Consider the following 16,369-nt stretch of genomic DNA (forward strand, 5'->3'; position numbering starts at 1 on the left):
AAGGGAGTTGGAGATCTGAAGACCACATTGACATCAGACATGGAGATGCAGAGTTTAAAGTTTACGCAGCTGGGTTCCTGTCTAGTGTGGGTGTTACAGCTAAGTGCTTGGATCAATCTCAGATGAGACGTTCAACTTTACACTGAACATTTTTAAAACTGCTATGAAGTATGGGAATTCTGGAAGTTGACCTAATGGATTTTGCATTGTGCTATGTTTAGATGTGGCCCCCATAGTCTCATAGGTTTGAAGAAGCCTCTGGAAGCCTCAGAGTGGAATGTGAAGGTTTGTATATGCTTGGCCCAGGGAGCGGTACTATTATACAGTATGGCTCCTTTGGAGTAGGTATTTCCTTGTTGGGTCAGGTGTTTCGCTGTGGGTCTGGGCTTTAAGACCCTCATCCTAGCTGCCTGAAACTGAGTATTCTGCTAGGAAACATCACATGAAGATGTAGAACTCTCAGCTCCTACGGCACCATATCTGCTTAGATGCTGCCAGGCTCCCACCTTGATGATAAAGAACTGAAGATCTGAACCTTTAAGCCAGCTCCAATTAAATGCTGTCCTTTATAACATTTGTCTTAGTCATGGTATCTGTTCTCGGCAGTGAAACCCTAACTTAAAAACTTCACATAGATGCCTGGAAGTCTAGATTATTAGCATGCAGACCCCATAAATGTGTCCCTACATATCTCAAGAAACACTTTGTTCAGGTATGATCCATTGCCACAAATAAGGAACACAATGAAGGACAAACGTCCACGGTAGGGGCTGGAGAGATGGCTCATCATTTGAGAATTTGTTTCTCAAAAGACCTGCAGGGCACCTAACAATCCTCTGTCACTTAAGTTCCAGGTGAAACCCAATGACCTCTTCTGGCCTTTGGGGAACAGCATGCAGAGACCTACAGAAGGCAAAACACTCATGACTATAAAATAAATCAACGACAACAACAAACAAAAACAAAAGCACCCAAAGGAGGAAAAACAAAGGAGAAAACTCATAGGGCACCTTTGCCTGGATATTTTGTCCAGCTTTTAAAGAAATCTAGAAACTGAATTGTAAACTATGTGATCTGCTTGAGTTGAAATCCCAAATGGAACATAGTACATTGTCAAGAACAAAAGTCATCATCCTAATCAAGAACAAGAAAACAACCAACCATAAAAACCCTATCCCCTGAAAGGTCTTGCAATTTATTATCTCTTCTGTGCAGTTACAATTGATATCATGTTTGAAGGAAACCAAAAGCAAGCAATTCTGTTTCATGACTGCTTCTATACTCCCTATAATATGGTTTTATTTCCTGGGAGATACTAGAGAAAGCCTGATGAATATTCCATTAATATGTTCAACACTCTCATCCACAAAAGAGTATATTTTAGCGGTCGCTAAATATTTGATAAGGATACAGCGTTGATAATTTTTTCATCATGAAGTTGGTATTCAGAGTTGGACACACAATCTACACTGAAAGTACAATTTTCTTTGTATCTCAGTCTGACTGGGAAGTCATTATGATGCCCAATCCCTGTGAGAATGCAGAGATCCATCTCTGCCTGAGAGCTGTGGGATTTCAGATGGTTACATCACACTTCAATAAAGAAGGTTCTTAAGAGTGACGAGTTCGATATCACTGTTTGATTCACAAGGATACATTCGATTTACTCAAAAGTACAGGACACAAGGATTCAATATCTGTGGTGTAGATGGTCTTGCTGGCCTCCTCACAGAACCTCTTTCCCTCCTCACAGGATGCTTGCAGTTCCGTCTGCTCCACCAGCAGTTTTCTGTTCTCATTCATCAAAATCCTTACATTCTTCTTCAATTCATTGCATTCATTCAGGAGGTGGAAGTTTCTGATGCTGAATCAAAAACAAATAATGGTAAATCCCAGGCAGTTTCTATTTGCCTGCCACTCCTGCAAGTACAATCATCCCTTCAAGGGCCCCATCCCCAGGCATCTCCAGACTAGAGCCACAGTTTGCATGATAGCACCAATTAGAGGCAGGTCAAATCCCGAGTCCGCAGTCCACGGGAATCAAAGTACTTCAGAAAATCCTGACACTAGAGGGTATATATACCTCAAAGCAGAGGAAATGTTGCATACGGGTGCTTATGTGTTCATGGTATTCTAAAGTCATTGGCAGGTAGAGGGCCAATCCCCTCTGAGGGCTGATAGAAGACCCAGCAGCTATACAATCTTCCCACGTGTTTCTCATGGACCACAGATCTTTTTTTCAAAGTCATAGCTGGACAGAAATATTCCCCGCCTAGTGCTGGGGTCTCCTTTCTGTCAGTGACTCACCGGTAGGAATTGTTCTCTTGTGTGAGCTCCTTGTACTTCTCCATGGCATCACTTATCCAGTTGGTCATCTTATGCATATCCATCGTTCTCATCTCATGTTGGGATTTAAGCATTGGCAATTCAATGTTCAGCCTGTGTTAGAACATGGCCCAAGGAACAAATAACTGTCTGAACTCATGATTTCACAATTAGATGAAGTGTAAATAAAAAATTTTCAATAAAAATTCAAATTCAAGGAATGGGGGCTAGGGAAGAAAGTGGAAAACTCAAAGACCACAGCAAAAACACAACAGTGAGACTCAAACCATCACTCTTCCATAGAAAATATTTCTCTGCAAGTCAGCACACATTTGTTTTGAAATAAGTAATCCTTAAAAGGCTGGTGAAGTATGGTCCTATAAAGACCCTCTGTATAGGAGGGGGGAAATTCTGAGAGCTGCATGTTTGGGAATAACAAGTGCCAAGAATTTATTCCCACAGTGACCTTTTCTAGGTCACAGTAAACCATCCTTGGATAATTAAAAAAAGAAAATAAAGTTCAAAGCAGGAAAATAAATAAATAAATAAATAAATAAATAAATAAATAAATAAATAAATGAAATCAGACTGTTCTCTGGCCTACCTAAGCCCAGTATATAACACAAACTTGCTCCTTCCTATTGGTGCTGGTTAAACTCATTATCCTGGGCATTGGACGGCAGAGCCAGGGGACCAAATGGAGGGAACAGACCTTCAAGATCTGGCCAGGTAAGCATGAAGGAATTGAACAGTTGTGTACGAAGTATAATATGTTTCCTCCAGTCTGTGCCATAGCCTTGGGTCCAACAGAAAGATGTGATGACATTTCTCTTGTTTTGAAAGCAGGGATTCTCAATCCTTGTTACATGACTCCCAGAGGCCGTAACTACTTTTTACAGGGAAGAGGATTCATAACACCTCCTCCCAACAGGAGAGTCCTATGTGCCAGCAAGGTAAACAGAAGGAGCAAAGTGCTCTGTTGATCAATGACGGCCTCCACAGACTCATCACTATCATGACCTGCAAACTGTTCATCAAACAAATCCTCAGACCCAATCAAAGGTCCCAGACTCCCTGATCCTGAGCAAAACACACACAAATACTTTCACATCCATCCATACATACCAACCCATATACAAACATAATTAGAATGCCAACTTTATCATAGAGGTGCCATAGAATCAGTGTATAACGACCAAAATCAGAGTAAGAGTGATGACATTCAGGCATTTCATTCCCACACTTAGATGCAGCAAGTGTGACCAGGTCCTTCCAGCTGTTGAAAAAGACCAATCCAACTCCAAGGAGCTCAGGGTCAAGTACAAGAGAGGTTGACCCTAAACACACAGCACCTAGCTTCTCTCACAGGCCAGCACCTGCCAAGGCTCCTTAAAGTCCAGGATGAGAGGTGAAACACTTTCTTGATGTGAGGAAATCTTGGCTTAGCAGAGAGAGCACAAGACAGTCAGTAGGTTACAGGGCATAATGACTACCTGTAGTTCAAACCATCATTGACATAAAGGTCCAGGATTTGAGAAAGTTCATCCCGCTCAGATTTACACTTCTGGATTTCAAGTTTTAGTTCCTCCAAATTCTTTATACGCTTTTCATGGTTACTGATGAAATTTTCTGATGATGCCTTCCTAATAAACCCTGTAGATAGATAAACACAAGTGAATGTACATATTGGATAGCCCATGGGTAGAAAAGACCATTCTGAGTCTCAAAATGGAGGTTGAGGAAGCGGAAAGGCTGGAGACTTGTTGAATCCCTGAAAGAGAAGAAACGCTATCCTTAATGTGGACTCTTAAGCTATTTCCCTCTTCCCAACCTCCATTGCCATACATAAGCCTCACTCACTATTACATGATCCCTCATACTGAAAGATAGAATCTACCTCAGACATAAAGATTTGGGACATTGTCAGCAGATATCAGATGTGGAGCAGGTAAATCCTGGAGTTCACAGCACCATCAAACCCTAATCGTGTGTTCAAGCTTAAAGTGTCTGAGACCTCAATTCATGACTAGGGGATGCATCCTTCCTTGTTCTTGTCATCACAGACTTAGTAACCTACAGTAATCTAGAGGATGAAGTGCTTCAACTCCCAACCATGAATGGGCACATTTTATCCTCATAGGGCTTCCTCCTGGCATTCCTTGGCAGTAGAAATTAAAAAGCTCATAGAAAAGAAACTGCAGGCCTGCCAATTCCTGGCTCTCTGTCAAATTAATCATCAGGACTCTTGACTCTTGGTCTGCCATTGACAAATTCCAAGGCTCCTGCTTGTAAGGCCGCCTCCTGAAAGGCTCAGCTCAAACCTACCTCCTGGAGGAAGTTCCCCGACTCTACCCAGTACTCACTGTGCCTTCCCCAGAATGATTTCATTCTTCCGTACTTACAAGACAGAAGGCCAGCTTTCTTCTGCCTCCGTCTGGTCTCTCCTTGGTCTCCCCCCTCCTTCTGAACGAGCTTGAGCAGCTGGTGAAACATGCCTATTTGTGAACCCAAAAGGCACTGATGGAACCCCAAAGGCAGTTGGTGTCACAACAACACTGGTGACATCACAGAAGATTCTAGTGCTCTCTTAGATACAAGAGATTGTCCAAGGAAGAGATTACTGATGACGTCACTCGGAAGTTCTATGGCTCCCTGCTACCCAGCTCTCCCAAAAGCAACCAATGTCTATGGGGCCCTTTTCTGCAGCCTCTCCTGTGACCCAGGGAATATCCTTTGGCAACTTCTCCTCCAGACTTAGATATTTCTCTCTGCTTCATCGGATGTCATCAATGCTTTTGATGGGGAGAGTTGGTTACAACCCTGAATTGGATAAGAGATTTTTGTTAGCACCCAAATCCCTAGGGACCATAAATGAGGGAGATTTCTCTTAATAATAAATCTACACCTGAGACAATGCACATACATACAGTCCAATTCCCAAAGTGTCCCTGTTTCCTAGAGGCCAATATATTTCTCTTATACTTTTAATTTTATAAAACCTGAATAATATTTGCTTACTGGGCATTCCTTGATAGCCAGGACTATTTCCACATAAACGTCTATGTATTTCACAAAGTCAATGGTTTATAATCCTACTTTTTGCAATAAAAACTTCCTTTTCTTGGGAATATAGGGGGATTAACTACAGGGCAAATATAAAATCATAAATTTATGTCCCTTCTTTTACATATTAAGTTGGACATCATCCCTTTCTCAAATATAGCCAGACAATTAAATTGGTCATCAGTGAGCAAAGGTCAACCTGGACTGCGTGTTCCTACATTGTAGCCCGACAGCCATCACTTCTCCAATATTTGTCTTCCTTCATTTCCAAGTCCAGGCACGAGGATATCGGGGGTTGCCCCTTGATACTTTACTCCTAGCAAACATAAGAATCAGCAGGATGGGGAGGGAGTCGAATGGCCTGTGGTCAGGTTAAACCTCAATTTTAGTGGGTCCCTAAGTTCAGGGGAAAGTCCATTTGGCATTGTCATCTGTGGCTTCTGTGTTCTTATCCTAGGTGCGCTCAATCTGTGCTATGACGCCTCCTAACCTCACAGATGTAAGAGTGAAAATCACGTTTGTCTTTTCTGGGAAGGGCTCTGCCTCTGACTCCCACCTGGAGTTGGACAACATCGCTATGCAAAACTCAAAAAGGAGGGGTGGAGATGGTGGACGCCTCAAAAGTTTAGGGTCATTTCTTCCAAATAAGGCACACATTTTTCCAATGTAATTTTTCCTTTGTTCTTTCACTCATGGTGGCTGGCTTCTTTCCTGGCCTGAAGTATACTGGAGTCCAATCTTTTAGACAACTGAAGCATCTGTTTTTGAGATGACAGGCCCACCAATGGGCCTGCTGCATACAGGCTCCTATCACCAAGGCAGTTGTTGTTACAGGATCATGGCATGGCGGCAGCAGCACACGATCTCTCAGTCTTCTCTGCTGCAATTGCTAAAATAATAATAGGGTTGTTTGTTTTTTTAAATATTTTATTGGAAATACCTACAATGCTGGTCAGAGTTGATACATGCCTTTAATCCCAGCACCCATAAGGGTTTTTTTCTCTTCTTTTTTTGCAATTGTTGTTAGAATTCCCATTGTTTTCTTTGGTAATTCCCTCTATTTGCTCTGTACCTAGAATGTTACCCACACTCTTCATGGCCCTATTCTTCATGTTAAAGATTTTACTCTCACCATCCACACCACACATGATCACATTATTTACTTTCAAATAAGAAAAAAAGGCATGAAGAAGAGAGTTAACTCATATGGTCTCAGGTAATCAACACAACAGGACTTTCAACTAGGCTGCTCTACGTTCCAGCTCACTGGATGCAGGCCTGAGGCCATGGGGTATCTTGGAAAGGAAGAAGCACACACTACCTCACAGCTCTCTCTGCTGGCGACTGCTAGAATTGTGACAGGACCTGTGTTTGTTGGCACACGCCTTAATCCCAGCATTCAAAATTTATTTTAATCGTTGATGTTGTTTTTTGTTTGCTTTTTGTTTTTAATCCCCCCAGCTAATTGCTCTATACCTAGAATATTAAGCTCACGCTCTGGAGGGACCTATTCATGTTAGGCAATGCTTTTATTCTTACTAACCACTCCACAGATGATCCCATTATTTACTTTCAAATAAGAAGACAGTCATAGAGAAGTGAGTTAATCACTATGCTCTCACAGAAGAAACACATCACGAGTATGGAATGGCACCCCAATCTTTTGCATTTGTTATGCCTTTTAAATTTTTTTATTCTTTATTTGTTCTTAGTTACATTCAAATGTTATAGCCTTTCTCTGTTTCACACCCATATCCCCCTACCTCATCCCCCTCACGCTGTTTCTCTGAGGGTGTTCTCCCCCCCACCCAACCCTTCCTGCCACCCTGCCCTGACATTCTCCTACACTGGGGCATAGAGCCTTCGCAGGAACAAGGGCTTCTTCTCTCATTGAAGCCCAACAAGCCACTCCTTTTCTACATATGCTGCTGGAGCCCTGGGTCTGTCCATGTGTTCCATTTGAATGGTGGTTTAGTCTCTTGGAGCTATAGTTGGTTGGTATTATTGTTGTTATGGGGTTGCTAACCCTTTCAGCTCCTTCAATCCTTTCTCTGCCTCCTCCATTGTTCTCAGTTCAATGGTTGACTTCAAACATCCGCCTCTGTATTTGTCATGCTCTGGCAGTGCCTTTCAGAAGACAGCTATATCAGGCTCCTGTCAGCTCGCACTTCTTGGCATCACCAATATTGTCTGGGTCTGGTGGATGTATATAGACTGGATCCCCAGTTAGGGCAGTCCCTGGGTAGCCTTTCCTCCAGTCTCTGCTCCAAACTTCATCTCCATACTTCCTCATGTGAATATTTTTGTTTCCCCTTCTGAGAAGGACTGAAGCTTCCACACTTTGGTCATCCTTCTTGAACTTCATGTGGTCTGTGGATTGCATCTTGGGTAATCTGAGATTTGTGCTAATGTCCACTTATCAGTGAGTGCATACGATGTGTGTTTTCTTGTGATTGGGTTTCCTCACTCAGGATGATATTTTCTAGTTCCTTCCATTGACGTAAAATTTCCATGAAGTCATTGTTCTTAATAGCTGAGTAGTACTCCACTGTGTAGATGTGCCCCATTTTCTGTATCCATTCCTCTGTTGAAGGGCATCTGCGTTTTTCCCAGCTTCTGGCTGTTATGATTACGGCTGCTATGAACTTAGTGGACCATGTGCCTTCATTGTATGTTGGAGCATCTTTTGGTTATATGCCCAGGAGGGGTATACTGGGTGCTCAGGCAGTGCAATGTTCAATTTTTGAAGAAACTCCAGACTGATTTCCAGAGAGGTAATCCAGTTTGCAATCCTACCAACAGTGGAGGAGTGTTCCTCTTTCTCCGCATTCTCGCCAGCATCTGCTAACACCTGAGTTTTTGGTGTTAGCCATTCTGATTGGTGTGATGTGGAATCTCAGGGTTGTTTTGATTTGCATTTCCCTGATGACTGAGGACTTTGAACATAACAGAAGGCATTTTAAGAAATGATGCTACCCTAACTGGTGGTCTGCATGTAGTTGAGTGCCAATGGATCCATTTCTATCTCTTTCTACACAGTTCAAATCCAAGTGAATCAAGGAAATCCACATAAAACCAAACATGCAGAAGCTAATAGAAGGGAAAGTGTCGCAAAGTTCCTAGAACACATTTGCACAGGAGAAAGTTGTCAGAACAGAATACCAAAGAGTCAGGTTCTAATATCAACAGTAAATGTATGAAATCTCAACAATCTGAAAACTTTCTTTGGAGCAAAGGACACTGCCAATAGGACAAATCAGCAAGCTACAGATTCAGAAAAGAGTTTTACCAACCCTACATCTGAGAGAGTGCCAAAATTCCAAATATACAAAGTACTCAAATAGGTAAACTCCCAGACAACCAAAGAACCCGACTTTTAAACTGGGACAGAGAGCTAAACTAAGAATTCTCACCTGAGGTATCTCAATGCCTGAGAAACTCATCAAGAAACGTTCGACATCCTTAGTTATCAGAAAAAGGCAAATCAAAATGAACCTGAGATCCTTCATTACACCAATCAGAATGGCTAAGATAGAAAACTGAGGCAGTAGCAGAGTGGGGTAGGATGTAGAGAAAGTGGAACACTCCTCCATTGTTGGTGCGATTACTCGCTGTATAGCCACTCTGGATATCAATGTGGAGGATCAGGGAACATTGCAAATAGCTTTACCTGAAGACCCAGCTTTACCACTCACTTCAGCGCATATACTCAAACCTGATCCACATATGACAAGGACGTGTGGTTGAATATGTTCATAGCAGCCTTACTCATATTAGTCAAATGCTGGAAAGAACTACGATAGACCTCAACTCAACTGAGGAATGAATATAGAAAGTGTGCTCTATTCAAACAGAGGAACAGTACTCGGGTATCAAAAATGAATACCAGGACCTTTGTAGGCAAAGGGATGGAACTGGAAAATAGTGAAGTAACAGAGATCGAAAAGGACATAACATGGGATGTATTTAGTGACAAATGGATGTTAGCCCAAAAGTTCAGAAGACCCACTATACAAATCATTGATCACATGAAGGGTAACATGTCAGAAGGCCAAATTGTGGATGCTTGAGACCCACTTAGAAGGGGGGACAACATAATCATGGGAGGCAGAGGGATGGAGGGACCTAGGTAGAGGCAGGGAAGGATGGACAAGGGGCGGGGGGAGTAGCAACAATGAAAAGAGACAAGAGAGAAACCCAGAGGAAAAGTGGAATAAATGACAATAAGCATCAGTGGTGGGTGGTGAACTTGGGTAACCCAAATGAAAAATGAAGAAGTCAAAATGTCCTCATTTACAGATGACCTGATTCTATTTTAAAAACTCTAAAAATGTATCACCGTCTTTTAAGACTGATAAATACATTCATAAAAACACAATACAATGTGAACACACAAAATTTCTTAGCCTTCCTTTATGCCAATCCAATTCATACCATGAGAAAATCTGGGAAAAATTCCCCTCATAATAATTTGAAAATATAAAATAAAATGATGTGGATTAAAATATTTAATGCAAAGACAACTATGAACTAGCTAGAGGTGATGCTAAACAGACAAGTTGTCTCTAAAAAATTAAGTTTCTTAAAGCTGAAAATACATTCATTAAAGTAGTAGAATGCAAAATAACACACAAAACTCATTATCTTTCCTGTATACCAAAAACAAACCATGGGAAAGAAATCAGGGAAATATTCTACTCAAAATAGTCTTAAAATATATAACAAAACACCCTGGATAAGCACACTTATAAAGCATACTATTAGTAAGAAGACATAGGAAGTACCCACGATCCATCCTGAACACATATAAGAACTTTCCAGCTGATGTTCTGAAAGACCTTAAAGACTTGAATAAATCAAAGTTTTATATCTTTATGGATAAGTAGATAATATAATAAGGTCAGTTTTTGATGAATTAATAAAATTAATACAATAAATAGTGATTAGAAAATTTTACTACAATAAATCACCCACTTTTATGAAACGCATGAATTTGAATATAAATATTCTACTATGGGAAAAAGGACAACTTTTAAAGTACAAAGAGCTAACATGTTTAGAAATATAATTTTAAAGAGAAAAAAAGAGGAAGGAAAAATTGTCATGAGAAAAAAATGTGATAGATACTTAAGCAGTGTCATGCGGTTGGCAGAGCGAATATTTCAACAGATTAGAGTGTCCAGGAACTGTGTTTATTGATTTAAAAACCTTCAGGAGGAGGGATTATCAGAGCAGATCTCAAGAAAATTCCGAATGTTCAAATTAGTTTCCTATTGTTATAGGAAACATAAAAATGCCAATGTGGGAAAGTGAAGGTTTTATTCACCCCATAAATTACAGTTCATCATCAATGGAATACGAGATAAGAACACAAGGCAGAAGCTTGACAACAGATAGGAACTCTGATTATTCATCTGCTCAGCTACCTTTCTCTATGACCTCTCCTCCCCTTACTAGGGCTGGTACCACCCACAGTGGGCTAAGTCCCCATACATCAATTGCCATCAAGAAAATGCCAAAGACACAGCCTGCCAGCCATTCTGATGGCGTCAATTGCTCAAGACTGCACCATTTAGACAGCTACACTTAGCCATCACAGCAAGGTATAAAAGGAAAATACAAACCTTAGCCTACTCCAGAGAAAAGTAACACTTCATGAATAGAATTTGAGGTCACAAGTGAAGTTTCATGTGAGGAAGAAATTAGAAGGAATTATGACAGAAATCGAACTTTATTTAAAATAAAAAGTGACAAGTCAAAGCCACAGATAAAATGTTGGTAACTTTGACCTCTTCAAACCTCTTCTGGAGGCTGCAGGGTGGACTCAGGGCATGGTTGTTGGCTGGCACCGCCATGGCCCATTCACTGTTTTGGTGAAGGATTTTCCATCAGAAGCCTTAGCCTTACTACAGAGGGTAGGTCCCAAGTACTAATCATAGTCAGTCAATTGGATGACAGATCTTGTGCTCCAAAGAAATGGAAGAGTCCATTTAGTCATGATTTCAGGATGGCTCTAACTCATTTCAGAGTCATAGATATTGCAAGCATCTAGAACACCAAAAGACCCATTGTCTCACACCAGTATTCTCTGCTGTGCCCTCAGTCACCACGGTAATAATCAGTGGTGAGCTCTATAGTATTATTTGTTCCAGTTTCCTGGTGGTGCTGCTTCCAAATACTGTTTCTTTGACCCAGTCAGAAGCTTCAAGTAAAATAATAAATAATTTTTGTATTGAAAGCCATTGGTAGCTTGTAGTTGTAGTTAACAATGAAGACTTCAAGCAATCTTCCCTCAGTCCTCCTGTTTTAAGTTTTTTGTTTTTTGTTTTGTTTTGTTTTTTGCTTTTGCTTTTGCTTTTTTTCCATTTGGTGATTTTTTATTTTATTTTGTTTTGTTTTGTTTTTCTATTTGTTCTATTCTTCTCAGGATGCATGGAGTGATCAAGAAGTTGTCTGAAGAAGTTCAAGTCCAAATTCAGATGTGCAGAAAGACCCCAGCATTTCTGGCAGGTCCACTGTGTTTGCTGCATTAGGGCTTTTTCCCTTTTGCCTTAAATGTTACCCATTTCCACTCTCTAGGAGCCTTTTATCAAGGCATAATTAGTAACATATGTATCATTATTATTTGAATTTCAATTATCCAATTCTAACTACTCTATCTCCCACTTTAAACCAGAGACAGGCGTTGAGTCCTGTAGGGTGTGGTTTTGATGCTTAGATCAGGAATCTTCCTGTGAACACTGATTCTTGATAGTTCAATAAAGATGCTGTTGGCCAACCAGCTGGGTGGCATAGGCAGGTCTTCTAGTTTTCCTCCAGGCAGGCTAGGAGACACAGGAGAGGAGAAGGGATTTAATACTTCAGAGGGAGTAAGAGCTATCAGCCATTTGAGATCTAGGGCTGAGTGGCCATTGGTGGCCTCCCAGACTGGGCTTGGCGTAGCAGGCAGGAGGCTATAACACAATAAGTTGAGAGCAGATTTGGGCTCTGAGCTATGACTAAAGGCAACTGAGCAACTGCGCTGAGGGCAGACTTAGAGGTGCTGAGCTGGGAGTAAAAAGGAGGGCATCTTATTTGGAGGAGGCTTAGAAGAACCTGGCCACTGAGCCATCTCATCAAAAGTATCTTAATGTATGTGTCTTTTATGTGCAATCCAAAGAGACCTGGGCAGGTTTGATAGCTTGGTCTGCCTAGAGCTTAAAGTGAGGAAGTAGAAACAACACTACAGAGTCCTATGTGAGCAATCCATGGGCATTAAGGGGCGAATCCAAAGTCACCTTGACTAAGAGAGTTAGAGCTGACCCAGATGTAGCTTTTGATTCTAACCATTCCTTCCTTTTGATCTTTTAGTGTGCCATTTGTTCAAGTATTTTAGTGAGGAGGAGAACATGATTCTAAAGGTTATTCTTGGTTGTTGAATTGTCTTCATCTGAGATTAACCAAACCACAAAAGTAGAGGGGAAATCTGTGAGGGATTTCCATTTAATGTAAATTCAAATTTACTTCTAGTCTGGATGTTTGAGGTAGGAAGTCACACCTTTAACCCAGAACTTTAATCCTGATCTTCTTTTTTCTTTTTTAGTCATCTACAGATACATCATTATTAGGAATGTGTCCTTCTCACTGGAGACCAGAGAAGAGACCTACAGTTCCATGATACTTAAGTGTCATAGCAAGACATCAAAACAAAATGTCAAAGTGTGAATGGAGGAAATTATTTAGGACAGTGTTTTGCAAACAAGTTTTTATACAGATATTCTTGGTAGGAGTGCTCTGCAATTTTGCATTTCATATTTGACTTTGCTGGTACTCTGACTAGGATCAACATAAAACTTCTTGGGATTTTCTTAATCTCCTGTACGAATAGAGATGAATGAACCATCAGCTCTGTCGTCTATGTTATTATGGCTACAGTGAGGACCAAGTATGCTAAAGCTCTTCATCTGATTTTTCAAACAGCGTGCTCTTACAAGTGTGAACTTCTGTGGGTTGTGGGAGGGCAAGGTTGAGAACACTGGCTGAGAGCTGTGAATGGAGAAGTGGGACGGTGCTTGCAGGAGGGAGGGAAAGGCCTGAGTGTGGGTCATAAACAAATTCACAATATCCATTGATTTAATAACCATTCAGGAAGTGGACGTCTGCAAAATGACTTGAGCTGACCAGCATGGCAGGAAACCAGAGACAGATTCAATGGGGATTTAGATCAACTGGATGGGAAACATGGGCTTAGAGGCAGAGACGTGTCAGCACATGAAGAGTGGAAAATCAAGCCAGTGTTGTCTGTTAAGCTTCTCAGCCCCATGGTTAAAGGCAAACGGCAACAGGTTTTAGCACTGAGGAAAAGAAGAAATAAAAGCCAATTTGTTGAAAATCCCCATCACCAAAAAGTAGTGACATCCTCTGTGATGCACATCATCTCTCAGGGGCACTGGCCGTCGGAATGGCTGGATGATGGCTCTCGGCATGGGCTCTGCCTGCACCCCTTTCCTAACTGCAGAGCTCAAATCTGCTTCAGCTGGGTAATCAGCTCCCCATTCTGTTGCATGTAGATCAGATCGCTGTGTCTGCCTATGCAGTCTTTCTTTACCTATGAAGACCTGAGGAACTGTTCTCCATCCAGTGAGCTGTTGTAATTAATCTTGAATCTCATTGATGTTGTTAGTGGCTGTGATGTTCACGAATCCATAAGACCAGGTTTGAAAGGCAGTTGACTGAGGATTTCTTGGGTCTTTCTGCAATAGGGGCAGGTGGGCTGGATGAACACGACCACCTTCCCAGATGGGAACTTGCAGTTCACAAACCACTGAGCCACGCTGACAGGCTGCAGCTTTCCAGGAAGGAACATTCGGTTGAAGGTACTGGTCCCGTGTCAAATGGAATTGGAAAACCTGATGTCTTTGCTTCTGTGGACCAAGACCGGAAAAATCCAACTACATAAAAATCTGAGGACAAGTTGTGAGAGGTTTGTTCTTTCCGTCAATCATGTAGGTCCTAGGAAGGAGCTCAGGTGTAGGGAGTTGGCAACAATCACCTTTATCTGCTGCCATCTCACCTGCTGAATCCCTCATTCATGGAACTGAAGAAACTCTGTATCCATCCTGGTATTCTTTGTAGATATCTATGTATCATTCGCAGAGTGGATACTTTTGTCTGTTGGTTGGAAGGCACCAGTCTGGTGGGCTCATGGTTGGTCTCAGTAGTCCAGTCCAGGAGCTGCTTTACAAGAACCATTCATTGATCTGGAAGAAACTCTTTTTATAGGCAATGAGATATACTGGAACAATATCAACCATCCTTATCCCTCCCCAGTTTTGAACTGAATCATTCTCCACCAAAGGCCTGTGGTCTCTGCTGCAGGCTGCATCCCCCCAGACTGTCTGAAGCTTGCTCATAGCAGTGCATTTATGGGACGGCAACATGATTTCCTTACCACCTCACCCCCAGGAGAGTTTTTCAATTCTTTATTTAATCTGATGGGTCTAATCTACATCGTCACGGAGGATGAGATGTGGGAGTTCTGCTCCAACCCTTACAGTAAGAGATGCTGAGATATGATGCTGTACCCACTAATGCCGTACATGGACGCCAGCAGTTTAGACAATAAGCATGGCTGTCCAATATATGTGTTCCTACTGGTCTCTAGTAAGAGAGAGTGAGAAAATATGCCTTGTCCATATGAAGGCAGAAAAGAATGTGTGGTTCTAGAAGACAAGGTACGAAGGACTGCGTGAAAATCCCAGTGACTGAGAAAGCAGCCTGGAGCCAGTTGTGTTATTGAGACTTCAGACAGCTTGGCCTTTACACATGTGAGACACCAGACTTCCATGAGCAAATCCCTAACCTGGAAGATGTAGTTATGGTAGCCAAGAAGAACTAACACAGAACTGTCCCCTTTGCCTGCCTCTTACTACTCTGATCTCTCACATCACAGGAGGCTGAATGGTCTTCCGCATACCCTGAGACACAGCTCACAAGGGACAGCACCTGTCTTCAACAGAGCTTCATCTGAGCCTGCCCTTGGCCTGTGGTGGATGTGCAGGAAGTGAGCTGACAGGTGAAACGTAGCCTGGCTGGGTCTCAAAGTGCAGCTTGAGACTCACCCACTGTGATTGTCAACATTTCCATGTCTCCATTGGGAGGGCAATGTCACAATGTCCTCCTACTGTCTTCTCACTCCATTCACATGCTTCGTGTGACACAAGCTCATTCACAGTTCCACAGGAGGCAGCACACCTTCAGAGCCCTCATGTCTGGCCACAGAAGCCAAGAGAGCAATGTCACAGTTCACAGTGATAATGTAGATAAGCCAGGGCATTTCGTCCAAGTTTTACTTTCAAGTGTATCCTTTTATTGCAGTTTACGCTACTCTTTCTAGAAGGCCAGGTTGCGGGAGAGCATTTGGATTTTGCCCCTCCACAGTTTACAGATTACTTACATAGACTCCTAGAGGATTTCAGTGGCAAGGTTTCCCTAAAGTTGTATGCCAACTAACCACACACACACACACACACACACACACACACACACACACACACACACACACGGTGCAAGGATAATAGAGATGTGCATGTTGAAATAAAGTTAGGACAGTGGATCTAGAAGGTAAGATGTGAAGTGTTGTGCTAAAATCTAAGACCCGAGGACGGAGGATAGGAAACAATTGTGAGTGGTGCTTTCCCACAACTTGGCCACATGAACAATGAAGTATGAGACAACAGACCTGCATGGTCAAAGCCAAACCCCAGGAATATACACAGTCTATTGAATGAGATTGCAGCTCATCTCTCTGATCTGTAATAGAAGAGTTCAGGTGTTTCCCACACACACTGATATGTAGCAGCTGAGGGCCAGCACCTCTCCTGCATACTACTTCATTACAGTCCACCCCTAGCACCCTGTAGGATATTTAAGAATGGACCTGATAGGTGATCTTTTGACCCAGTTTAATATGTAGCTGAAGCTGAGAATGTCAACATTCCCA

General features: G+C 42.0%; 3 protein-coding genes across 3 annotated transcripts in view; all 3 read right to left on the bottom strand.

Moving 5' to 3' along the window:
* LOC148000713 (uncharacterized) overlaps nucleotides 1–16,369 on the bottom strand; it is a 99,154-nt gene that overhangs the window by 81,826 nt on the left and 959 nt on the right. The gene's annotated exons all lie outside the window — the stretch shown is intronic.
* LOC148000714 (disks large homolog 5-like) overlaps nucleotides 1–16,369 on the bottom strand; it is a 122,379-nt gene that overhangs the window by 63,261 nt on the left and 42,749 nt on the right. The window lies entirely within an intron of this gene.
* LOC134481938 (uncharacterized) lies at nucleotides 1,375–4,876 on the bottom strand. Its single transcript, XM_087586965.1, has 4 exons — nucleotides 4,728–4,876; nucleotides 3,819–3,978; nucleotides 2,308–2,439; nucleotides 1,375–1,864 (listed from the first exon to the last, which is right to left on the bottom strand). Exons 1-4 carry the CDS (start codon nucleotides 4,816–4,818, stop codon nucleotides 1,645–1,647), a joined length of 603 nt encoding a protein of 200 aa, XP_087443091.1. The 5' UTR covers nucleotides 4,819–4,876; the 3' UTR covers nucleotides 1,375–1,644.

This window comes from Rattus norvegicus, chromosome 15, assembly GCF_021556685.1.
Source record: "Rattus norvegicus strain SHRSP/BbbUtx chromosome 15, alternate assembly SHRSP_T2T, whole genome shotgun sequence".
NCBI classification, from domain to species: domain Eukaryota; kingdom Metazoa; phylum Chordata; class Mammalia; order Rodentia; family Muridae; genus Rattus; species Rattus norvegicus.

Coding starts and splice junctions, on each gene's coding strand:
- LOC134481938 (XM_087586965.1), bottom strand. CDS start 4,818: ATGTTTCACCAGCTGCTCAAGCTCGTTCAGAAGGAGGGGGGAGACCAA. Junction 2,440..3,818: donor AATGATGGTTTGAACTACAG/GTAGTCATTATG, acceptor GTTCTAACACAG/GCTGAACATTGAATTGCCAA. Junction 1,865..2,307: donor CAAGAGAACAATTCCTACCG/GTGAGTCACTGA, acceptor TTTTTGATTCAG/CATCAGAAACTTCCACCTCC.